At 46.6% G+C, this 26754-nt stretch overlaps 1 protein-coding gene across 2 annotated transcripts in view; it reads right to left on the bottom strand.

Annotated features, from left to right (window-relative positions):
• Dock5 (dedicator of cytokinesis 5) overlaps positions 1-26754 on the bottom strand; it is a 173160-nt gene that overhangs the window by 90844 nt on the left and 55562 nt on the right. For both annotated transcript variants that reach the window (XM_050121846.1, XM_050121845.1), the window contains exons 3-5: positions 15537-15577; positions 11086-11141; positions 8828-8924 (exon numbers count right to left, since the gene is read on the bottom strand). In XM_050121846.1, coding sequence (XP_049977803.1) covers positions 8828-8924; positions 11086-11141; positions 15537-15577 — 194 coding nt within the window. The remainder of the gene's footprint in view (positions 1-8827; positions 8925-11085; positions 11142-15536; positions 15578-26754) is intronic.

Here is a 26754-nt window from a genome sequence, read left to right as displayed (position 1 = left end):
TCTGTATCTGCAAAATACACAGAAGGAAGAATTATAAGGGGAGAAATGACTAATTTCAGAGATATTGACTATTGGAAAAGATCTTCAAATTTTATTTATTTATGTATTCATTATTATTATTATTTATTATTTGCTTTTTCAAGACAGGGTTTCTCTGTAGCTTTGGAGCCTGTCCTGGAACTCTTGTAGTTCCAGACTGGCCTTGAACTCACAGAGATCCACCTGCCTCTGCCTCCCAAGTGCTGGGATTAGATTCTTTCTGCCCCCTTTCACAGGATGCTGTTCTCTGAGTCTTGGTGACAACCATGCGTGTGTGTGTGTGTGTGTGTGTGTGTGTGTGTGTGTGTGAGAGAGAGAGAGAGAGAGAGAGAGAGAGAGAGAGAGAGAGAGAGAGACAGAGGAGAAAGAGAGAGAGACAGAGAGAGAGAGAGAGACAGAGAGATGGGTAGGGGAGGTGATGTAGTACAGATTTCTCCTTTAGACTGGACTCTCAATGGCCTACTTCTACAGTTACTAGACTGGTAACTGGTCACAGAGTTGTTTCCTCTCAGTTCTTGTACCAGTGATGAGTCTACTAACTGCTGACCTCAGCAAAAGGTAGTTCTCTGGCTAAGGTGAGATCAGTATGTTCACTCTTGAAAAAGCTGTTAGGAAAGACTGCAGACTGGACTAGGAATGGCTCCTGTGAGGTCTTTGCCCTGTACACAGTTCTATCATGAAACAACCTTCTGTAAGATAAAGGGCAACAGGGATGATGGATACATTCATTCAGCTTCCAATACTGGGAGCCAAGTAAACCTGTTCTCTTTTTGCAGTACCTGGACTTTGGGGTTTTGTGCTATCGGCAGCAGGACTAACAGGCCCTCCTTCCTGGCCTCTGGTTCCTACATCCTACCCAACCCAAGCCTGCCCTCTACAGAGCCTCTCCTCCATCTTTGGTCCTCTCCAGGTTTGCCTTTTCACATGACATAATCTCTTTGATCCTTCCTGCAAAGGTCAGCACGACCCTGGGATCTGGTAGGAACTCTGGAACAAATCTCATGGCTTAAACTCTTAAGAGTCTGGTTTCGATTTGAGTGAGGAACTGTCACCGCACGTAACACACCCCAGATACTGTTTTCTACCAGACAATACAGCGTCCCTCTATCTCACTTGGTGTATTTGTCCAAGCCAGATGTTTATCCTCTTTCCTTCTTTGTTAGAATTTCTGGAGGGAAAGACCAAGGCACAAGAACAGATAGCTCTGCCTCCCATGGTGACAGGAACGCAGAAGTCACTCGGGAGTCACTCCAGTTTTACAGAAATCTGGAGGCTGTTCAGGCCACGACGTTGACTTATTAGGTGTCAGGACCCCGATTCTGCTCGCCTCCCCTCCTTCCTCTTCCATGGGGTTTTATGATTTAGAAGGAAAAGTGCCCGAGGGAACATATGGAGACTTGGCTTCTATTCCTAATTCTATCATTAACTTGCTTTGTGACTTTGGGCAAAGTTCCCTGCCCAGAGACATCTTCCAGTCTAAGATAGAGCTGCTCACCTCCATTTATCCTCCTACCTAACAGCTTCCTGATTGACTGCTTCTGACTTTTTCTCTTCTTTGCCCTGCTCTGCACACACTGGGTAGGAATTAACAGCTCCCCAAGGACAGAGCTTTACGATAATCTCAAGAAATCTTTCCCATGTAGCTGTTAACTTCGGGGTACAGACAGAGTGCCAGCTGAACTATCCAGCCATGCATCCTACCCATCCTTACTTCCTCTCCCCGCCCCGGAAAAACTTGGCCTGCCAGGCAAAGGTTTGATTTTTTTTTTAAAGAAAACGTTCCAGCATTTCCACGTCACGTTTTGTTTCCTGACAAAGCTACGTGGAGGCAGAGCTTGTAATTAATTCTCAGATCACGTGTTCTGCCTGAGGATGAAACCAGTTTCAACGGGAGACTAAAGAGAGACCAGTTAAACTGTACTTCAGTCTGTGTTGCCAATCACCAATGACTGACAGCTCAGAGGTGGGCCTTCATCTACCTGGAAATAAAACCATGGGTGTGACAGGAAGAAAGGGTGACTCAGTATGCCCTGCGTGTTCCCGACCCCCACCTCTCTTTTCCAAAGTCCCCCAGAACTAAAGCAGGCACAAGATTTTATTTTGGAAGTGAAGTGAAGAGGGATGGGTCCTTCTTAGGAATACAGGTTAACAACTAAACTCCCCGATTCCACAGCATGTATTAACTACTCTTAATGCCAGGCTCTTTCCCTTCAGGAAGAAGAAAAGACCCCAGCTCCAAAACTTACAGAAAGAACAGGCTGCCTCAAAAAAAAAACCTCACTGGGCTCCTTCTCCAGTGGGAAGAGGGGAGAGCCCCTGGGCTGCACCCAGTGATAAGCAGGTGTCCCAGGCTTCCCAAACAGTCCTGTATTTGAAAACACCTGTCTCACTGTTACCCCAATACAGTCTGGTTTGGGAATTTCCAATAGAGGAAACAGCATCCTGTGACTTGGGATGTACGGCTGTTTATATTCAACAGTCTGGGGCTGGGCAGATGGCTCAGCACGCTTAGCTCTTGCAGAGGGTCCTGATTTGGTTCGCAGCATCCACATCAAGAGTTCAACAACCACCCGTGACTCCAGCTCTGGGTGGATCCAAAGCCTCTATAGGTACACAGACACAGACACGTGAGCACACACACACACACAAACCTTAAGAGAAAAGGTATAACCGGTCCCGTGTTGTGATACATACATACCTATAACCCCAGCACTCCTGAGGTTAAGGCAGGAGGATGGAGAGTTTGACACTTCTCTGGGGTACAAAACTAACTGGTAAGTTATAGCTATTTGGCAAGTGAGGTCTCATATAGCTGCAATCTTATCTAAGTCAGGGCAGCATGCCTGTCCGCATGGCAGGGGGACTGGCATGGAAGCTGGGAAGAGGTGCCACTGGAAAGCAAAAGGCCAGAGATCCCCGGCTGTATCTCACAGCTGGGGAACACCAATCTCCTGACGTGGAAAGTGCAAATTCAAGTAACACCACAGCTGAAAGGGCGCCAGCCACGGTCTGGGCTCTGTCCCTTCGGCCCATCGTGGAGGATGAAGCAATGGTCACAGCTGGGTAGACAGACAAATTCTAGTGTTCTCTGGGCAAGTGCTGTAGTATGATGGAGATGTTCAAGATTCTTGGCGCTTTGGAGAAGCGGCGTGCCAGGTGCTATCATGGAAGGCCCATGGAAAACTCACTGAAGTCTCAGTGCATGATGAAGGTGCACAGACTACCTAATTTCAACTACAGGAGAGGAGAACCCAGGGGTCAAGGACTGTGCTGAGGCTGCAGGACCAGCTACCAGCCTCCCGAATCTATATTCTTTCTGTTAAAAAGGTTGTTTGTTTTCTGTAACTATTATCAGCTTTGTGGATTTTTTTGAATATAAAAATACATACTTTAGCTGGGTGGTGGTGGCACATGCCTTTAATCTTAGCACTTGGGAGAGAGAGGCAGGCAGATCTCTGTGAGTTCCAGGATAGCCAGGACTGTTAAACAGAGAAAGAAACCCTGTCTCAAAAAACCAAAACCAAACAAACAACACACAAACATAACAAAACAAAATCCCCCCAAAACAAAACCATACCCAGAAAGGGAGGGAGTCCTCTGAGAACTGCTTGCTCTGTCCAGCCCCAGTGTCTTCTGTCTTGGCTCATCACCAGGTGACCTCACCGATCAAGACATTTCCTCCTTTCCTGATCATGCCCTGGAAACACCCAGAGACTGGTCCAACCAAGGGGGCAGTTCTGCAGGCAGAGCTTACCAAGAACAGCTGTGAGCATGCGCTCTGCATTCTGGACATAGCGGTGCCTCCTGGACTTGAACCTCAACCAAGAAGCCTTGCTATCTACAGCAGACAAAAATCCAGCCTGCTCCCACTGCTCAAGGCCACTCTGCCCAAGATGATTACAAGAGAGAAAGGCGGCGGCCTTGGAGAAGTGTGGCACACAGATCACGGCTCCTGCATTCCTGGCAGCCACGGCAGGATGAGAGGTTAAGTTCTGAGTCAGGGTTGTCTGGTGGGAGAGCCATCGACTGTGGCTGCTGCTTCCAACAGTATTAACCAGCCCAGGTTTGCACTGGCGGAGTCCAAGACCAACACAGGTGGGAAGTTACTGCCACCGTCCCCTTTTGTGCTTTCCCAGCTTTGGGAAGCTAGGATTTGAAGATACAGACTCAGAAAGGGAACGAGGTTCTGCATCGCTTTTACAAGGTGTCAAGATCCTGGCAGAACTTTGGGGGACCCTGAATGACTTGCTTCAGATCACAGAACTAGCCAGGACAGGGCATGCAGGGGAAAACCCATTTCGCAGGGAGGTTTGGCTTCTATAATTTGTTTCCTCCCCCATAGCATAAGGTCGACACCTGCCAGGAAGGACAGTTGAAAGGAAATCAGTAACATACTCTCAGGAGAAAAGAGGGACCATATGAGGGAGGGTCTTGGGGACAAACAGCCTTCCTCTTGCCACTGTGGGTAAGGGGTCCCATATCTTCAATATGGACGTCTCTCCTCCCCATTGTGAGGTATTTCTGGTGATTACACTCTTTATAATTGCTAAGATCAGGAGACAAACATCCTTCCTTTCTGGATTAATCCAGCGTCCTCATGGCTGGGATTTACCTGGTTAGCAGGTTGTATTTCTCCCTCTAGAAAACACTGAATCAACACTGTAAATTTCCAGTGAGATCAGACAGAAATGAGCAAAACCAGGAAGCAGCACATTTAGGGAGAGAGTGAGTTTGGGAGGGGGGGTATCCTAGAGGTGGCTAACAATGGCACTCAGAAGGCCGGATTCAAGGTTCATGGAAGGAATTCGTGCAGACATAGCCCTGGTGGTAGTGCCCTTGCCTAACATGCACAGAGCCCTGGGTTCAATCCCCAGAACCGCAGACGAAAAATCTAATCTATGGGAGGAAATCAATGGGAGTATTAATGTCACACAGTGTATGAACGTATGCTGGCGAGGGCCATGCTTATGCTCACAAAGAATAAAGGAGCACGTGATCACAATCCAAAAACAAAATGCTAAAATTTATGCAGGGAGGAGAGACTTGGAACCTAGATAATAGAGGACCCCACCACCCCCTTTTAATACTTCCCAGGGAAACAGGGTATTTGAGGTTTGCTACTCTAACACCAGAAAGAAAATCAGAAATTCTGCCTGCGGTGAACTGTCAATGCCCTGGGTGGAGGGGGCGGGTGATTACTACCAAACTCACTACATGGGACTACTCCTTAGTGAATAAGCAGTTAGCGGGAACACAACCAGACCGGGGGCCCAGACAATAACTAAGCACCGCCCACCGTCCACGCCTTTCCCAGCCAATCAGTAGCGGCTACAAGTCATTTAAAGGTTATCTTGTCAGACTTCTAAGATCTAAGGGGAAACGGTGTGCTGTCCCATGAGAAGGAATTAAAAAAAAATCAATTAATTCACTAGGCTTTGTTCTTAAAACTCAATTCTGCTAAAAAAAAAAGAAAGAAAAGAAAGAAAAGAAAAAGAAAAAAGAAAAAAAACCCACAACTCAATTGTGCTACTAAATGGGTAGGTGGCTCACGAAGGAAATGTCAAAAGTGCTTATCAGCTCACCCCCCTCCCCCCGGAACTGCTGGGGGCATCGACAGGACAGGCACACAGGTCCTATTTCCTCAGTCTTACTCATTTCTCTCCCTCCATCCCCTCCCCCGACTCTTTGCATGCGTCTGTCTGTCTGTCTGTCTGTCTGTCTGTGAATGGAAATCAGTGTCTCATGCACGGCAGGCAAGCACTCTACCACTGAACTACACTCCCAGCCCTATTTCTCAGTTCTTTCCCCCCCCAGAAACCTGCCTGGATAACTTGTGGATATACAGAGGCCATGGTGAAGAAAATGAGCAACGAAGTCGTCGACTAGAGAGGGAAAAAAGTCTTTTTATTAATGGCACAAGCAACAACAACAAAAACTCCTTCCACAGTACAGGCTGAGTACCCCTTATTTGAAATGACTTGAAATGCTTGGGATGAGAAGTTTTGTTTTTCTGGCTTTTAAAGAAACATTCACGTAGACCTGATGAGGTCTCTTAGGGATGGCATTTAAGTCTAAATATGAAATTTGTTTATGCTTCATCTCTGCCTTCTACAACAGCCTCAACATAATTTAACGTGGCCTCAAGATAATTTCTGTACAGATAGAAAGCGTCACACATGAGGTCAGGAGCAGGACAGACTTTTCTACATGTGTTATCACGCATGTGCTCAAATGACTTGGAATCTTGAGCATTTTTTGGATGCTTGAGTTTTAGATTCGGAATGCCTCTGTTTTGCCTGTGATACAGTTGGTGTCGTGTGCTGGATGACCGGCCTCCAGTGTAGCGATGTTAAGAACTGGGGGGGGGGGGGGGGAATCTGAGGAGTGGAGATTAATGAAAGAGCACCAAAACCACCAGCCTCACTAGTTATCGCGAGAGGGTTCTCCAACAATGAGGTGACCCTCTGTGTTCTGCTCTCCTGTCATGCCAATTGAGTGTTCCTTCATATAAGCTACCACAACTGTGACACCATTGACATCAAGGTACCTGCCAGAGCTGAACTGGCTCCTCTTATCAGGCTCTTGAGGTTCCAGGACAATGGTGTAAAGCTGTCTCTTTTCTTCATAAGTTGTCCTCCCCTCAGGTATTAAATTACAGCATCGGAACACAGAAAATGCAGAATACTCAGCCTGTACTTACCCAATACATTCCGCCGCTCGACCATTTCCAGAGAGAACATTAAGAAACAAGCCCGTGTCCATGCAATTTCCTACCCATCAACCCTCTCTATCCACCACTACCTAATCAATTAACCAGAAGCAGAGTGCTTTCAATGTAAGTAGAAGCTGATCAATGGAGGCCACAGGGATGACAGCCGTATCCTTTCCCTCCCAGAGTGAATGATTTAGGGGCTCAGAGTTAGAGCTCCATCAACTACGTCCGAAGAGATCAAAAGATCACCTTCAATACTGGCATAATGCCCCAAGGGCCAGAGCATGCATTCAGCAGTAAGTGTTCGGGTGGTCCAGAAGGGATCATTACGGACGAGTTTGTTTAGAAGATGCATTATGACAAAGAAAGGACACAAACGAGGCTTTGAAGCTTGGGTAGGGAGAGAAATACCATGCGCTTTCCCCACAAAGGGCTGGTGGTTTCTAAGGCTATGCTTTATCCTGGAATACACAGCCCTGAATGGAGTGAAATCCCTTGTGAACTCTTAGGACGGGCGCTGGAATGAGGTTTGGTTGCTGCTTTCGTATGCAAGGACAAGATTGGGGCTTATTGCTGTAACTCAGCCAGACTGTCCACACAAAGAAAAGAATGACTCCTGGATCTAGCTATATAGCCTATAATCACATGTCTAGTTAGAAAATGTATTACTCACTATGTGACTTCCTAGTCACCCCACAGAAGCCTGAAGTCTCCTACCCAGGCTAGACCCACTGGTGCTCACCAACAAGGTCTCCGGAGAAGAAACATTAGAAAACAGTCCGTGGGTTCCAGTGTCAAGGAAAGAGTGTTTAGACTGGAGACATGTCCACCATGCTGCAAGGAACTTCGAGTGTCTTGTGTGCTTGAGAAATAGGCATTTTTATTCTGATGATGTTAAATACTGGCAGTCCCAGGCCCTAGAAATACTGGGAGTCCCATTACAGGACAGGCGTGTTTAAAGAAGCCATGCTCAGTTTAGAGCAGAGCTAAGGAGTTAGTGTGACAATGGCTTTCTTGGCAGAGAACAGCACATGGTGAGACATACAGTCTGCACATGGGTCTTCCGGCCTCTCTCTCTCTTCACATGACGTCACAGGAATCCCATCACGAGCCTCCACATTCATGTTCTTATAGCCTGCTAACCACCTTCCAAGTCTTCTCTTCTGAGCACTACAATTGGATTGACTTTCCACCCTTGGAAGATTCTCCTTCCTAATTCTCTATATGGAGCAACTCAGAGAAGATGGGGCTCTCTCCTTCCATCATGTGGGTCCAGAGGATCCAACTAAGGTTGTCAGGCTGGGATGCCAGTGCCTTTACTTGATGAGCCATGTCTCGGTCCTAGCCTTCATCCTCTCAATGCTTCACAGTGGAGTAAGCTCTAACGTGAACTTCAGAAACGGCAGGTTACATTTAAACCACAAAGTCCCAGTTGTGAACACACATGAAACTCATGATTATTGCCACACAGAGGATGTTGCTGTGCCTATGTGATTTCCCATTGAATTAGCATCTTGTATTAGCATTCGGAGGTCCAACAGTGTGGGGGGAGAGAATACTGACTGAAGCGAGCCTGATTTCAGCTTACCCTATATGTGGTTTGGAGTCTGCAAGAACTATTGGTCATGGTTTTAATGCCTCCCTCAGCAGGCTGAGCACTGTGCTGTTGATAAAATGTCTATTTATTGGCATACATGGAGATGCGAACATCAAGTGCCTTGAGTTCCTGCTAGACTATTAGCAGATATAACTGCATCTTTTTTTATAGCAGTGCGGTGAGAGATCGTGGTTTGAGGCACCCAAGTAGACCTTGGCAAGTGTTTACAGTTATAGCTTCCTATTACTTTCACAACCAGCAAGAGTGAATTAAGGATCACACCCACTTCTCTCTATAATCCCATTAGCGTTGGCCCAACTCTGGGGAAATGAGAGTCAGCTGCCTTCCAGCATCGTGGGCTCCAGGGAAGACTCACCCTTGCTCAATGGAGAAGATGGCTCTGCAGTCCAACAGTCAGACTGAGGGTCCAGAAATGGCACCTAAGGCCATACCCAAGGAGAGCCCCAGGGGAAGCTTACCACATAGAGCTTGCGCCAGATGACAGCCCATTCTCGTAGAGTATTTGTGAGTTCCTGAACCAGTGGCAACTCCCCAGGAATCACAGTTTCATGCTGCCTACAAGGAACCAAAGAGATATACACTTGACTGCACATGATAGGAGTTGCCTCTCCTGACCAGCACACTCTTGACAATCAAAGCCAGGAATGTGGCTGCTGCGGTTTGAATAAACCGATCTGCCTCTGAAGGGGTGTATAGTTTGGAGGACTTGAACCTGGGTAAATAAGAGAAAAAAAATAAGAGGAAAAAAAAAAAAAAGAACTGAGACCAGCACAGTCTATATGCATGGCACAGGCGAAGCCTAGACTCTACTTCCCCAAGTTTATGCTCTGAAAGTGCCGATGACTAAGCCATGTAATTAGCTGCTTCCATCGGGCAGCTGTTCCGTTTTGTAGAGAGGTACATGGCATGTGATCTCACCCAAAGACCTGCTTGCAAGGACTGATCCATGCCCTCTTCCAGAAAGGGCTAGGTTTTCTTGTCCTCTGCTGCTTCCCAACATGGGAAATGGAGACAAACCAACATCCCCACTCACAGCAAGCTTAACTGCATTTATTCAATAAATGGTCCCTGGTGCTCCTACAATTATCAACAGGAGAAAGACAGCAAGGACATGCAAGCACACAGGAAAGAGCAGCAGGACCACCATGAGAACATGCAAACATGGGAGACAGCTGAACATGAATTCCAGGTGGAGAAAGGCAATGTATTGGGGCACATATGGCTTACAACACATCTGTTACACGCTAACTCTAGAAAGTTGCAGGTGGTCCCTGACTTAGGAGAGTCTGATTTTTGCAACTCTAAGATGGCTGAGAAGTGTACACGCGCAGGCGCTGGCTTTCCGCTTCTGGCCCAGTGCTGAACATGTTAGATGAGGGACGTGCTACTCTAGACTACAACAGGCTTTGGGTTAGGTGATTTTGCCCAACTGTCAGCTCCAGTAAGTGTTCTGAGTACACTGGAGGTGGCCGGGCTAAGCTATGTTTCCTAGGTTAGGTGAAATGAAGGCATATCTTGTTGTCCTTTTTATTAGCATATATTAATGGTATAAAAGGGTGGACTTTCCTGTGATGCCTGCTTATGATGTTATTTGTTTGTTTTTAGAGACAGGATCTCTCTGTGTAGCTCTGGCTGTCCTGGAACTAGCTCTTGTAGACCAGGCTGGCTTTGAACTCACAGAGATCCGCCTGCCTCTGCCTCCCGAGTGCTGGGATTAAAGGTGTGTGCCACCACCGCCCAGCTCTGCTTGTGTGTGTGTGTGTGTGTGTGTGTGTGTGTGTGTGTGTGTGTGTGTGTGTGTTTAAGCCCAGTGGGTTTTAAGGATGCAACTGCATCTCAAGTCCAGGAGGATCTGTATCTGCTAAATGAGTAACACAGTTAACTGGGCATGGTGCCTTTCACCTGGCAGATCCAGTTAGAACAGGGCTCCTGCTTTGCCTTCACAAGTGACACTGGGAGGCTGCCCGGGAATGGTGCAGAGAAGAGGAGTTCCCGGTGCTGGTTGTGCTATAGAGAACCTGTGGAAACCTGAGCATGTCTCTTTCTCTTGTCTTATAATGTGGGTGCTGGGCTTTGGGCTTCTCAATAATGTTCGTCTAGCTTAGAGGTTCCGGGACTCTGACAGCCTCCCTGGCACCAGCCACAGACTCAAGTTTTAACTTTCTTAATTCTCTCTTCCTACTTTGGATGTCCTGGTTTCCTTGGCTGCCACAGGGTCAGTCCTTTGTAGGACAAATGACCTGACCAAGAAACGAATACTCCAAGCTGAGTGGACCTTAACCACACAGCACGCTCGCATACACTGCTTCCCTAGGATCCAACTGCAAGACCACCGCAGTGCTTTCCTCCAGGAAGCTGTGAAAATTCTGACTGACAACTAAGTGAAGTATTCAAGGTTCAGCCTGTTGAGGCAGAGAGACGGGTGTCCCTCCTTCCCAGATGTTCACATGGGACTCACATCCAAATACCCAGCGAGCGGTCAGTGAGAACTCCAAGGGGAAGTGGGAGGCCCTCAGAGTTCATCACTGCTGTCTTGACTGTTCTGGGGACGGGTACCCAGAGGAGGACAAGTATAGAAAGAGGAGCCAGAATGAGGAACTCTATGAGAAAGTAAAACCAACAAGCGAAGGAGGACATCAATGGGACTAGGACATTCTTTCACGACCATCTTACATCTTCATCCCTTTGCAGTGGTTCTTCCTGGACCAGAACTTACCCTCCATCTTCCACGGTTGCTTCTTTCAAATGGATGTATGTTTCGGGGAAAATACCCTACAGAAAGAGAACTCCAGTTATACAGCCATTAAAAACAATCTCAAAGTCAAGAGCATAAACACTGCGGGGAGAGCTATGACCACCTTGACAAAAGGAAATTCCCAAGCGAGTTTGCAGGGCATCGCTTATGACGACCGCCTATATCTCAACCACATTTCAAGGAAGGATAGAAATGCTGAAATGGTAGAAATGAAGATTTGGGATCAGGATGCATAAGATGTTTTGAAAATAAAGAGCCAAAAAAAATGCCCCACCAGCTCAGAGATCCAGCAAGGGCAAGGAATGTAATACTGAGAACCTAGAATCTATACAAAGCTAACATGCCACGGTGCGTCCATTAAAGGGCCTCTCATCATGAACGAAGTGGAGCCAGCAACATTTTAGTAGCTTCCTACAACGATTCCTGTCAGCGCTTTCATTGAAGACCAACGGCAAATCATCAGTCACCTGATCACAGTCTCCAACTGTTCTCCTTTTGTAACCCCAAGAGGCATTTCTATATCAGTGTTATGACATCGCCCACTGGCAAAAATTTAAAAAGTCCCAAGGGGGAAGGGCATAAAACCACTGGGTGGGAACCAGAGAGCCACACCAAAGATCTCTCAGTAGGAAAGAACTTTCCACGGCGTTCTCTTGAATACCGAAGCTTACGTCTCGCTGTGCCATGCTCTAAAGGTGCCACATGGAGAAGGAGCCACTGAGCCTTGCTTAGAAATGGCTCACATGGCAGAGAAGACGAGCGAGCTGGCATCAGCTCCTCCCAGCCTTGCTCAAGAGAGGGCTGGCATGATCTCTGGGGACAGTAAATGTCAGAGATTACCGACCACACAGGTGTTGGCAGAGATAACCCACAGTTCATAGGACCATAAGTTAAAAGGTGCATGTACCCCATAATCTTTAATAGGGCAAGAAACCACGGAACTTTGACAGTGGTTGCTTTTGCAGCCAGTTCCATGTACTGTCTTTGTCTATACAATGCTCTCTCTCTTTTCATCCTTCTCCAATAAAAACAGGAAATGGCCAGAACACGAGGGGCTAAGCTGATCTCAGCCATGACACAGGTCCTCAGAACTATAAACAAATGATGAGTCTGAGACACCGATGGCGACCGTGGCAGATGATTTACACAGGTGTGCAGGAGGCATAAAAGCGTGGCTCTCCAGAGTCCATTCCTTTTGTGATCCCGCCGCTCTGCTGTCTTGCAGCGGCTCTGCGTCATGGTAGCACTTGGCCATCCAGTTTACAGTCATCCGGTTTCTCTGGAAAGGCCAGAGCCAACCTGGGTCTTGAATTTCTGGTGTCTCTCAGTTCTGCCTTTCTTTTCTCAATGTAACCTACTCACTTGAATACATTCCAGCTAGTGATTTTCTCTGTTATCCCGTCCGCACACCCACCATCCTGCCAAGATTAATGACCAGTCTCTTCAAGTCTTGAGCTTTGAGTCTTCCTCATTCTGCAAAGCCGAGCTTACTTTTGCCATCATTCCAAATGGCTAGTTTGGCTTATGAATGACACCAATAATTGCCATGACAAGAATTGTCCTTTCAAATAGCTCTTCCCCTGAGACAGGAAAAGGGACCAGCATGGGAGGGGATTTCTATCAGCCTGCATCTCCTGATGAAGGGGTGTCACACTCAGCAAAATTCAAGACTGAGGCCTTTAATTCCACCTTTGTTTCTTGGATCTCCACAAAGAAGGAAATTTCAGTTTAGTTAAAAAAGAAATAAATAAATGCATGCCCAGTCACTGTGCCAAATTCTGTTCATGTTTTTCTTTTTCAAAGGGCAGAGGAGCTCTAACTGAAATAGCTTTCTCCAAAAGGTGAAGCTTTTTAAGATTCCGGGTTTTAAAGAACCCTTTAATTAAGAACAAGAACAACAAAAACCTCAGCTGTTACCTGGACCATCTCGTATTTGAGTCAGACCAGAGGACACCAATGGATGCAGACATATCAGGAAAGCACAGAATACCTTAGAAACCAAGGTCTTCTATGCTGGAACAAATCCCTATGTAGGGTAAAGGTCTGAAACCTTGTTTTAATAGTACGTACTAGGTTTGGTTGCATTGTGATTGTAGTGGTTGGGCTGAGATCAAACCAGGGCCTCGTGCACGCTTGGCGGGTGTCTGCCAGTCACGTCATTTGGACACAGGACACCAGTAAGACATTCAGGCTTGCCCCAGTCTCCCAAGGAGCTGGGACAACAGGAGGGCATGGCCAGGCCCGGCTGTTCTTGATAGTTCGTACAATTTGTCTGAGAAGTTTCTGTACACCTTTTTGCATATTAAAATAACAAAAAGGAAAAGGAAAGGACCGAGCATTAACTAACCCGGGTGTTCCTTGTCTTTCATAAAATTGAGGCAAAAAGTTGTTAACTTGTGCAGGTCTGGGAGTGGCCACGGGACTCGGGTGGAGGTCAGAGGGCAACTTTCAGGAGTTGGCTCTCTCTCCTCCTACTGTGAGACTCCAGGAGGGAACTCAGATTACTGGGTCTGGCTGGGCCATCTTGCCAGCCAAGTGCGAACTCGTAACTGCTTTCTGAAAACTCACCTTCCACAGCTGTGAGTAAACGTGGCGGCTAACAGGGCCAAAGCCACACACAGCAGGAGGGTGTGTGCCAGGCAGCAGCTTCCCAACGGCCTTCAATCTAGTTTGATCATGACCCTCATCATACCAGCACGTCTGGCTACCACGCTGGTCTCTGCTGGGACACTGGGGATGCTGAAGTCAGCCAGAGAAGCGGAAACAGCTCAGCTGGAAACAGTATGTGACACAGGACGCTGACTGTGGGCATGGCAGGGACAAGTGGACTCATATCGGGGGGACTTGCCACCCGCGGGGACGGCAAATGTTCCTTTCTCTGTTCGATTATGAAAACATCAAAGTGAATAAAGTGTGTGTGTGTGTGCGCGCACACGTGTGTGTGTGCGTGCGTGTGCGTGTGTGTGTGTGTGTACACAAGCGTGCAAACACGAAGACTGAAGAGTCATCAACTCAGCCACGCTCGCCTTTGGGTTTCTGTGACTTCTACCTAGCAGGCAGGCGGCTTCTGAAATTTGAGGGTTTCACAAACCAGCCTGCATGGGACCACATCTGGCCTGTAGTGTGGTCAAAGAATAAGAATTTTTCTACCCTTTCTGCCCTGATGAATTCATTTTTTTTTTCACCCTCTGCTATTGGCCCATGAGCTAACTGTGAAATAATAAAGCCCTATCAACTCTGTTCTTGCAAAAGAAAATGCTGGCGCGTTACCCTGCCCCAGCAAGCAACATCAAAGGAAAAGTGCTGATGGGGTCTAAAGCGAATCCATGAGCGTGTTAACATAGCTACTGGCCTTTCTTCAGTTTGATGCTGAGCTGCCCTGACAACCGGGGAAGCAAGTCATCTAGGCCAGAGTTTCTCAAACTCCGCCTGAATCATGAGAAATACATGCACAGTCCCGCACTAAACAAAAATACAATAAAAAGCACGAACCACAGAAACATTAATACCTGAGTTGAATGTGTCATAAGTGTCTCTTTCGTTCAGCCTCGTTTGGGCTCCCATGCAGCACAATTATTAAAAACTCAGAGACAGAAATTGGAGTTTAACCTGAAGGTCAGAAAAGCAAACCGGCCAAGGTACTAGAGTAGTCTTACCTCTACTACCAAGGCTGGGCGACTGTAAACTAAGCCGACTAAACCTCTCTCTCCTCCCATTTTATATTCCCTCTAGTGCTGGGATTAAAGTCGTGTGACTCCTTAAGACTGGGATTAAAGGTGTGAGCCACCACCACCTTGATTTTTTTTTTTATGCATTGATCTTACTCAGCCCAAGGTGGCCTTGGACTCAAAGAGCTACACCTGCCTCTGCCTCCCAAATCCTGGGATTAAAGGTGTATGTCACCATTACCTAACCTCTAGTGGCTTTAGCTTTGCCTCTGGTCTTCAGGCAAGATTTATTTACCAAAATACGAATAATATCCCACTACACTGCCGTGTTGGTTACACTTTACTAAAAGGACTCCATGGTAATCCATGGGCCTCACAGACTGAAACCACTACTCTGGTTTGACAGAGTGATCTGGTGACAGGCAGTGTCAGTTCTGGCAGGGTATGTAAAGGATGCGCGGAGAAGTGGGTCCTGCCCCTTCCTCCCTGGCAGAGGTTCCCAGGGCATTATCACTGTCCTGTTGCTTTATTGGACTTCAAGGGTAGACAGCAGGAAGTCTGGGGCCTTGAATCCGCTCCCGGGAAACACATCCATGGAACTTATGCTTTTCCTCCTAAGCACCGGGGCCAAAGTCTTTGTCTCCAGACCAAAGGAAATAGAGATAGCAGATAAAGGGATCGCACAGCACGGCAGAGAACTGGTGGACGGACAAAGGAGCTAAGAAACAAAACCCAGTGCCATACCTTTTTGGATTTGTTCTGGAGAGCGTATCCTCTGAACCAGCCTGGGGAGGGGAGGGGAGAAGACAAAGCAGGTTATGTTTTCCGGGAGAACGAAAGGACGTCAGCAATAAATGTTCACATGTTCTAACAGCAATCCTGAGGTGGAACCCAAAAGGTCAGTTCCTATGAAGCCACAGACCAGCAGCTCTCAACCTGTGGGTTACGACCCCTTTGGGGGTCAAAGGACCCTTTCACAGGGGTTGCTTAAGAAAGCACAGATATTAACATTATGATTCATAACAGAGGCACAAGTACAGTTGTGAAGTAGCAACGGAAATAACCTTATGGTTGGGAGTCCCCGCAGCATGAGGAACTGTATTAAAATGTGTCAGTGTTAGGAAGGTTGAGACCCACTGCCTTGGACTGTGAACCACTCCGCTGCTTACACAGTAAAGTTTTATCTTATAGCCATATTCTCTAACCACAAGACTTATAATTCGCACAGAGGGGGCTAAAGAGATGACTCTGGAGGACCTGGCCTGAGCTTCCCAGGTGCCGAGATGACAAGAATATGCCATATACCATGCCAGGCTTTAATTCCTTTGCAAAATTCCATTAAGGTATTTACATACAGACATTTTCCCGTGTATCAAGAAATACACAACTTTAGGTGCCCATAAACAAGTATTTTATATTAAAAATGACTGAACAATTGGTTTTTCTTATAGTCACACCCATCAAAGGCATCCAGGTGCTCACCCCTCATCTTGCCTCAGGAAACCCCACTGTGAATGGTATTATGTGTACATAGATGCTGTCTGTAGTTAGAACTGCATGTACCTGCCAGTAGGCCTCTACAACTGTCTGTCTCAGAAGAACCCTGCGGAAGACTGTGGAAGGAGGGGAGGAAGGATTGTAGGAGCCAGAGAGGCTGAGGACACCAGGAGAACACGGCTCACAGAATCAACTAAGCAGGGCTCACGGGCCCAGAGACTTAAGTAACCATCATGGAGCCTATATGGGTCTGAGCTAGGTCCTCTGCATACATGCTGTGGTATTCAGCTTGGGGTTTTTATGGGACTCCTAACAGGGGGAGTGGTTGTGTCTCTGGCTCTTTTGCCTGCTCTCAGCACCCTTTTCTCCTGCTGGGTTGCCTCGCCCAGCCCTGACGTGAGGGTGTGTGCCTAGTTTCACTGCATCTTGTTATGCTGTGTTCGGATGACATCCCTGGAAGGCCTGCTCTTTTCTGAAGGGAAGTGGAGGAGCAGTGGGTGGGAGGGGTTGAAGGAAAAAGAGGGTGCGGTCAGGATGTACTGTCTGAAAAAGGAATAAAAACAAACAAACACAAGATATCAACCAGAAAATAGTCTCATAATCTGTGTTTTTATGAGTTACAAGTAGAAAATTGACTTTACCTCTTTGGTTACAGATTGAATAACATCTTCACAAATTTGAAATTTTCAGTGAAACTAAAAAATTTCAAGGATTTACTATGTGTTGTAGAGGGCATGGGAGTAGGACTTGCCTATGGAATTATAGTCCGCTACATGGTTGAGAAAAAGATCTCCCCAAAGAAACACCAGCCTCAACTCAGGAAGCCCATGTGCGGGCAATGAGGTGAGGCCAGAATACATGGAACATTCCTCCAGCGACTCAACAGTCTATGCCCCTCCATGCTTCTGCTGAGAACAGTTTTGCATGAGTGGCTGGCTTCAGCATCACCCGGGAGGGATCAAGGGGAGAGTTGGACGTCATGTAAGAGTAATTGAGGCAGTTGTCACTTTTCAAGTCATACAAAACTAAGACATCACAATATAGACGTGGACCCTCTTATCCAGAAGAAGGCATCTGCATGCCTGTAAATGGTGCTTGACACAGCCATTCGTCACAAAGTTATGTTTCCCAAACATGTCCTCTTGGAAGGGGGGGGGTATTTCCACACAACCCTTCTTGTTTACCTCTAGGATCATGGTGTGTACATAACTGCTAGGAAAAACCATGAGATTATCATTCTGGACTTGTCAAAGTGAACAGTCGTTTTCCTTGGCAGTGAGTACTGTGAACACCTGACGGACATCTGGGAGCTGGGTTGCATTCTTACCTTCAGAACTATTAAGAAGGCAACCACTAATGATTGCGAATAATTCCCACGGCTCTGCTCACAGGTGTTTGCTATTCCTAGACCATACAGCTGGGTTGCAATACAAACAAGAACACAGTTTCCCCATTAATCTCAATATTTGGTGTGCAACGCTCATAACTCAACAGTTTCCCGTCAGGCTTCGGGACACATGGTGATGCAAAGAGGCAGTGGGCAGCGTGTCAGGAAGAGGTCGGCAGTCAGCAGAAAACAGGGAGTACGGAACTGAAGGGATGCTCCAAAGTTATCATGGAATAACAACAGGAGGAAAGGTGGGGGACCAGGCAGGCCAGAGGGTGAGGCTTAGCTCCATTTTAGTGAAAGGAGTCTCCAAAAATAAGTTCCAGCCACCTGCGCAAGATGGGCTGCACTTCTGGGGTAAGAAGTCATTTTCAGCTTCTTGGGGACTGTCCCCAATCCAGGATAAAATTATCTCTTTTCATTTGAAACTATCAAAGTTTTCTAATGCAATAGGCAAATTCACTCTCTTTATCTACCTCGATATAATCATCACCAGTCAAGAATCTACCATCTGGGAGGAGGGTTGAAGGGGAGGGGAGAGGCAGGGAGGGGAGCAGAGAAAAATGTAGAGCTCAATAAAAATCAATAAAAAATTAAAAAAAAAAGATTCTACCATCTGCCTGCTTCATTCACCTATCCAGGGGCCGCTCCCTTGAGTGACTGCATTTTCTGTCTTCCACCTACCAGCTCTCCACCCCTACCCTACCTCATTCTCCTCCCCCTGTGGTAGTTTAACAGATACTAAGCTGAGCTGTGGAGAGCATGTGTTGGTTCTCACGTAGGTTACATGAATGAGCTAAGAACAGAGAACTAATATCCGAGCTCAGAGAGGGCAACGTGCAGTGCCTGGTGATGTAGGGGTTAGATTAGATAAGATGATCAAAGGCAGATCTGTCTGAGAAAATAAAAGGAGCTAGACAGGAAAACGACTAGGAAAGAAACTTCCAGGCAGGAGCAAATTCTGGGAGAAGGGTATAGGCAAGAATTCTGTCCAAAGCCAGGAAAACTTCAAGGCGAGAGAAGGAGATGGGAAGGAGGCCCCATGAGGGCGAGAGAGGAGTGTGTCTCCTTTCTGGACACCCCTTAGACCTGCCAGGAAAATTTATAAAGTACGGAGGCCTGGGCTGCCTCCCCAAAGAATCTTTTCTAATCAAGCCCAGACTGAGAGCTTCTCACAGGATCCTTGGCGACATTACCGCATGTCACCCCAGGCCAAACTGTCACGTACTGTGTGGAATCTGAGATGCAGCCTAAGTAGAATAGTAAGCATTGGAGGGGAAGAGGGTGCTTAAACACATCACGTCTTGCGTAGTTGCTGTGTGGTTTTCTCTTTCGGCTCTTTGCTCTTTGAGGGTCCACTGCCCTGCTCCCAAATCAATCACATGGAGGCTTATTCATAATTACAACTGCCCGGCCTTAGCTAGGCTTGTTTCTTGCCAGCTTTTCTTAACTTATCCTTTGTCTATGGAATTTTATCTTTCTCTATTTCTGTATACCTTTCATTACTTCTTACTCCTTGGCTGTCTGTGTAGATGGGTGGCTGACCCTTTGCTTCCTCCTCCTCCTTTCTCTCCCCGATCTTTTTTTTTTTTTTATAGATTTCTCCTTCTACTTATTCTCTCTTCCTGCCAGCCCCGCCTATCTTTTCTCCTGCCTAGCTAGTGGCCGGTCAGCTCTTTATTACGCCAATCAAGTGTTTTAGATAGGCAGAGTAACACAGCTTCACAGAGTTAAACAAATGTAACATGAAAGAATGCAACACATCTTTGCACCATTAAAAAAATACTCCACAGCATAAACAAATGTAACACATCTTAAAATAATATTCCACAACAGTCTTGTGCTTAAAAAAAATGCATTCTGGCTGTGGTAGAAGAACCGACATGGGAGGTGAGAACAGTGGAAACAGGGAGGAAAACGGTGGGCGTGTTGAAAACGGAAGTGATGAGAAGACTGAAGACAGATTTAGAAGCAACTTGAGTTGCTCATGGCTTCACTAGCAATGGGCAAGAACGGAGAAAGAAAGAGCATTTGGGTCTTGGGCTTACGCAAATGGCACATAGTGTTACCCTATGGTATAGGAAGATTTAAAGTACGAAAGCCTTGGAGATTGGCAGAAGGAATAGGCAGCGAACCCTGACCCTTGGGCTTCCCTCCCTGAACAACTGAGTCCTCCAGCAATGACATGGAACATAGAACATGGGGGAGAAGGGGTCAGAGCGGTCAGGCTGGCATGGCAGCCCAGCGCCCAAGAAGAATCACAATGATAATCATCACTTAATAGCTGACCATGTTAATGGGAGGGAAACACTCTGCCAAACACCAGGAGTATCAAGCAAAGGTCAGCCACAAAGAATCAAGATAAAAGGGAGTAGCTCTAGAACAGAAATGTGGCCAGGACACAGCCTCTTCCCACTAGAGCCACACAGGCATAATAATCCAAAGGACACGTTAGAAATGAGCAGACAGTCAAAGTCAGGTATACACAGACCTGGTGAGGCAGATAGGAGGGCTAAGTTGTAATCTTCTAGGGTAAATAAAATGGAAAAGCCAACTCTTCATTGGATAAAAGACTAGGAAGAGTTCGGGGGGAGCTAAAACTCCTCGGAAATGAGGAGGCGTTCGAAGGAACTGCTGTCTTGCACTCTGGACTAGTAAAAAGAACCAGGGATGGCAGGATGGCTCCACGTTTAGGTAAAGGTGCCTGCCAACAATCCTGATGACCTCACTTCAGTTTCTAGACCGCAGATGACGGAAGGAGAGAACAGACTCCTGCATGGCAGCCTCTTACCTGCACATGTGTGCTGGGGTACACACATGCTCACACCGGATGCAGGCGGACAGGCAGGCATGGATGCACACAAAAGGAAGGAAGGAAGGAAGGAAGGAAGGGAGGGAGGGAGGGAGGGAGGGAGGGAGGGAGGGAAGAAAGAAAGAAAGAAGGAGGGAGGGAAGGAGGGAGGGGGGGAGGAAGGAAGGCACAAACATTATTTAAAACATGTTAAACTTTTACAGTTAATGTATCTTTACAACTGGTATGATTTACATTTGAGAGAGAGAGAAAAAAAAAACCTGATGAATCCCGGCAAGCCAGGCAAAGGCCAAATAAAAACAATAGATAGCAAGTCTATTGTTACAGCGTGGAGCTGACTAAAAGCAGCAATGACGGAATTGGGGGGGGGGGGAAGAGTTGTCACAGGACGGAGTGGTGGTGTGAATGAGAATGGCCCCACAGATCATGGGTTTGAATGTTTGGTTCCCAGTTGGATGGTTAGGGAAAGACTATTATTCCTTCTTATTACTAATCCTAACCCAGTGGTTCTCAACCTGTGGGTCGAGACCCTTTGGCAAACCTGACCCCAGAAATACTTACATTATGATGCCTAATAGTAGCAAAACTACAGCTATGAAGTAGCTATGGAAAGAAAATCTTATGGTTGGGGAGTCACTACAACATGAGGAACTGAATTAAAGGGTCACAGCAATAGGATGATGGGGTATAGTCTTGGAGGAAGTATGTCACTGGGAGTAAACTTTCAGGCTTCAAAATCCTACACCAGGCCCAGTCCCCCTCCCCCTCCCGCCTTCACCCCCCCTCCACCCGCCTCCCCCCACCCCTGACTACCACTCCAACTTGTGGACAAGATGTAAGCTCTCATGCGACATGCCTGCCTTGCCTGTTGCCATGCTCCCTGCCATGATGGTCATGGATTCACCAACTGAAACTATAAGCAAATCTCCAATTCAGTGTGTTTCTTTCTTTTTTTTTTTTTTTTTAAAATAAGTTGCCTTGGCCATGGTGGCTCATTACAGCAAGAGAACAGTAACTATGACAAATAGATGAATTCTGGCTGTATTTCATGATGATATACACTGGCCAGAATTCACTGAATTACGTATCAGGTAAAGTTGCTTTTATGTAATCATGTTGTTCATTTAAAAAGACACAATTGGATACCACCACACGCCCACGAGAATGGCTATGGTCAAAGAGACTGTGCACACGATTAGCAGGGGCTAGGAGTAACTAAACCTCTGTGCTCGTTGTTTTGTTTTGCTTTTTTTTTTTTTTTTGTCAACCTTACACAACTTAGCCATATCTGAAAAGAGAGGAAAATGTCCCCGTAAGATTGGCCTGTGGGCAAGGCCATGTGATATTTTCATGAGGGAGGGCTCGGTTCACTGTGTGGGTGGTGCCACCCCTGGTCAAGAAGTCCTGAGTTGTGTAAGAAAACAGGCTGAGTAGGCCACGAGGAGCAAGCCAGTAAATAGTGTTTCTCTGTGATCTCTTTATCAGTTCCTGCTTTCCAGGTTCCTGCCTTGAGTTCCTGCTCTGGCTTTCTTCTAGGATAGACTGGGATGCGAAAACAGAAGATGAAATAAAGCCTTTCCTCCCCAAGTTTGATGTGGGATTCCCCTCTGTATGCTGTGAATATCATTGGTTAATAACGAAACTCGCTTGGCTTGATAGGGTAGAAAAGAGCTAGGCAGGGGAAAAAAAAACTAAACACAACACTGGGAGAAAGAAGGCAGAGTCAGGAGAGAAGCCACGGAGCTGCCACCAGAGACAGACATGCTGAAACCTTGAACACTGGAAACGGGTTAATACTAGATGTAAGAGCTAGCTAGCGATACACTTAAGTGATTGGCCAAGCAGTGATATAAATAATGTGGTTTCTGTGTGGTTATTTCAGGAGTCTGGGTGGCCAGGAAAACAAACAAGTGACTTCCTACTATACCAAATTGCTTTAGGTCATGAAGTTTTATCACAGCAATACAAACCCCAACTATGACAATTCTCTCTTACCAGGCTGGTAGTGTCTTCTAAGGTCACGCGAACCCTATGACTTAGCAATATTATGAGGCCTACCTAGGCAGTCATTCAAGAGAAATGGAAACATGCACATGCAAAAATGCCTTACAGGAATGCTTACTGATGTTTCAATTCTTCAAGCTAAAGGTGGAACTCAATGACAGGCGCAGTGATGTTGGAGTGATGGCGTGTTTATATAATGAGTACTACTCAACAAAACAGAAAAATTACTTGCGTACGACTTTATGAATGACTCTAACAACCATTATAATGAGTGACAAAATCCAGACAATGGACATGTATGATACCACGGACATAGAAATGACTAGCAGGTCAAACTAACAGTTGGTCATGGAAGGAAGAACAGTGCCCAGTGACTGAGTATGTGACTCGTATGTAAGAAGGAAGCTCAGAGCAACTCTGGGGTGACATATGGAGGTTGTGAGATCTGATAAAACTTATTCTATTGTTTATCTGAGTGCCTGTTACAGCATATCAGTTCTTCCTTGAGGCCTTTAAACGTGGAAAGGGAAAGGAATAAAAAAAAACTTACCATGTGAAAATTACCATATAAATTAATCACCTGTAACAGAATGCTATCACTTAAACATGGCTGAGAACCTTTGTCTGGCATTGCCTCTGCGTTTGAATCAGGTGTGAATAATAACAGGCATCGTTCTCCACGACTGTACTTTGTCTTGTGCCTCATCAATGACATCATCCATCCTGGTTACTCCTAGCTTGCTCCCAAACTGACTTTGAATTGAGTTTTTGCTGTTTCTGAAAGCTCCAGCACGGACCTGCAATTCCTTTACTCAACAGATATACAAGCTGGGAAACCAAGACACAGAGTATTTCTCTGCCCTCATTTTTACTGTATAACGCAAAGGAGGGAAAAAAGGAATTCACAGACACAACAGAGGCATAGAAACAAAATTTCACAGGGACTCGAGTCAAGAAGGAATGGGAGAGGTCTATGGGGAAGGCTGACTTCAGCAGATGAGCTACTCAGGAAAGTGTGGTCAGAAATCTCTAAGGAGATCCATCAGGGCTGAGGTTTACGTGACTCATGTGGCCGTTCATTCATTATACATAAAAACATTTCTTGAAGTGGAGTGTATCAGACATCATCTTTAAGAAGGAAGGAAGCGGATCCATAAACAAGTAACCAAATACAAAGGGGCCTTTAATGGAACTGCGTGGAGACTCCGGTTCACAAAAGAGTGTGTTATGAATGTGCTCCAGACTCAGGCAATTACCGGGGAATGCTGAAGACTTCCCAGGCCATGAAAGTGTCTGCCGTTCGATGGGTGACTTACAGAACAACGTTCCACACAAACACCTTGTATTTTGCCATCCCAAGATAAATGCGCTCTCCTGCTCACACACACACACATAAAAGATCAATAAATTATGTTTATCCTCTCAGAAATTAAAAGCCAAGGGCAGGGAGGGAGTTGCTGTTTATAGCACCCACATGACATGTGGGGCAGAGAGGAGGCAGCATCCACAGAGGCGGAGCAGGTGCTAAATCCTGTTGTTTTTCCTTTAACTATCTCAGGCCTGCCGGCTTAATGAGGCCTGAGTCAAAGGTTGTACCCCTGTGGACCAGGTAAACCTGTCAGGTTTCCAGGGCCAGAGCCCAGTAAGCCCTGCCCCCAGCAGCAGCCTGCAGAACCTCAGGGAATCCTGAGGCACCTGGGCGCCAGCCCTCACAGGAGGGAGAAAGTCTCAGTATGAAATCCCCCATTACTAAGGACAGTGGTCAGCCTTTGTCCACGGGGAGCATCCCCGCTGCGTCCAAGACCTCAGAGCCTCAGCTACTCACATCTAAGGGCACCGGGGCTTTTGCAAATAAGCTGCGAGGTCAAAAGTCATAGGAAAGAAAGACAGTCGGCTCCATTCTATTGTTTCTTTGCTGGGAATAAATGGGCCAGCATTTTGGCAAGCAAGGCCGATGATGGAAGCTTGAGTGTGAAGGGCTCAGAGCCCCTGAAACCTACCTGCTTCACTATTTAACAATAAATAAGCAATCTGCATGAAGAAGCACAGGGTTTCACTCCCCTGCATCAAGCTGCTGCCAAGGGCTTGCTGTGAGGAGAGCAAGCTGGACCTCTGAATCCAGTCTTTCAGATGGGGAGGAGGCCTTGGTCCTGGGCCTGATCAGCATGAGAAATACGCACAGCATCTGAGCAAGAAACAGTGTGACTTTCTACTTGAATTGTATTTTAGAGATTAAGGCATCATATAGCTTAGGATGGCTTCAAAACTGCCATGTAGCCTAGGATATCCTTGAACTCCTGAGCTTCCTGCGTCAGCGTTCTGGAATTACACACAGGCACGCATCATCGTGCCCAGCTTCAACTTTCATTTTTTATTTACTTAAGTTTGTTTTGACAAGTTCATACATGTATATAATGGATTCTGATTACCCTGACTCAATTTTTTTTTTTTTTTAGCATTTTAAAGTGTGTGTGTGTGTGTGTGTGTGTGTGTGAGAGAGAGAGAGAGAGAGAGAGAGAGAGAGAGAGAGAGAGAGAGGGAGAGAGAGAGAGAAAACAAGTGCCTCCAGAGGCTAGAGGCATTAGAACTCCTTTAGTTATTTTGTGAGCCACCTGACGTGGACGCGGGGAAACTGAACTTGGGTCCTCTGGAAGTGCAGTAACTGTTTTAAGCCTCTCAACCATGTCTTCAGCTCTTTCAATGTTTATTTTAAGGCAGAAAAGGATCCCTGTTTGCAGAGCCTGGCAGATATCAGGCATGCAAGAAACATTTGATGAGTACGTTAAGGAGACACAAAGTCTCTTTGACCTAGGGCAGACTATTGGAAGGAGTGTAGAACAAAATCTGTCCCTGCACATCAGACAAGGCTGAAGTGAGGGTGGGTGGAGCTGACAGGACTGCCAGAGACAAGGCCTTGTCCCTCAGAAGGAGAACACACTTGGCTCTGGAGGTCACTACCAATCTAATTATCATGAAGTCTTCAATCTCTTAAAAGCCGTTCTTCAATAAGACCATATCCACACACACGCTGTTTTTAAGGCCACTCCCCTACAAACTCTACCTGGCTAAAAACATTCAGAGGAGTTTTCTTCTGCTTACCTGGAATAGATGGTAACAGAGATCACCAATCTCTACTTTCAACTAGATAACAGCTCCCCTGACAAGAGATCTGCCCCAGGTGTTAGGGTGCAGAAGGAGGGCTAAGTCACAATGAGCAGACGAGAGTTAGCACATCCAAAAGTGTGCAAGACTAGGGACATGCCTTGCCTTGGGGGCCTTCACAGACAGGGTCACACTGGTTTCCAATGCCTAATCTTTCACTGAATCTTGGCCCCAGGGTAGTTTGGGGACACGCCATTCACAAAGCATTTTTTTTTACAAAAGGTACATACAAAAGGTGAATGGCCCAGTCATCAAAGGCACGGGTACAAGGAGCTTGCACGACTATGTCATGCCTTCTTCCCACCCCTTGATCTAACCAACATCCCCAGAGACCAAAATCAGCCGGACAGAACTGCTAGGAACATTCCATTGGGTCATTCCAGAAACTTCTTTGTTTTCAGGTTCACTTGTCCCTGAAGATACACAGGCAGCTGCCCAAATGGGCCAATGCCAAGTATGAGTGCATGATGGATAATGGAATGAGGGTACCACTCAGGAAAGAGCTGTAATTTCCACGTCAGGAGATTGGATGGATGCCTAAGTCTAAAGAACATATGTTAGGATGTATTTCAAGAACACATCCAAACGTTAGCTTGAAAGAAAAGACAGGAGAAGGCATTCTGTTTTATGAGGCTTAATCTGAAGGCTGGGGCACAGCTCAGTTAGTAAAAGTCCTTGGCATATAAGCATGAGGACCTAATTTTGCTCCTGAGCACCCACGTGAAAGGCTGGGCGTGACAGTGTATGCCAAGAGGAGGCAGGAGGATGTCCAGCCAGCCAAGCTGAACCGGCCAGTCTCAGATCGCAGGAGACCCCGTCCCAGCAAAGTGAGCTCCTGCGGAATGACAGAGGTCGGCCTCTTGTTTTCACATGCACGCATGCACGTGCACCTCGACACATGCACACCACACGCACCCACCCCCACACATGTACACAACAACACACGGATTTAATCTGAGAAGAGACACTTCAGTGGCTGCCACATTTCATTAACGTCTCTCCCGGACACCCTCCTCCTATTGCACGTCCTTATAAAAACACAGTTCAGGAGAGAATGTTCCAGAGGTGTAGCTGATGACAAGCTGCACTTAAGGTAGAGG

The sequence above is a fragment of the Alexandromys fortis genome, unplaced genomic scaffold (assembly GCF_014885135.2).
Source record: "Alexandromys fortis isolate MF-2015 unplaced genomic scaffold, M_Fortis_MF-2015_v1.1 scaffold_203, whole genome shotgun sequence".
In the NCBI taxonomy this organism is placed as follows: Eukaryota; Metazoa; Chordata; class Mammalia; order Rodentia; family Cricetidae; genus Alexandromys; species Alexandromys fortis.
This window is presented reverse-complemented; position numbering and strand designations above follow the sequence as displayed.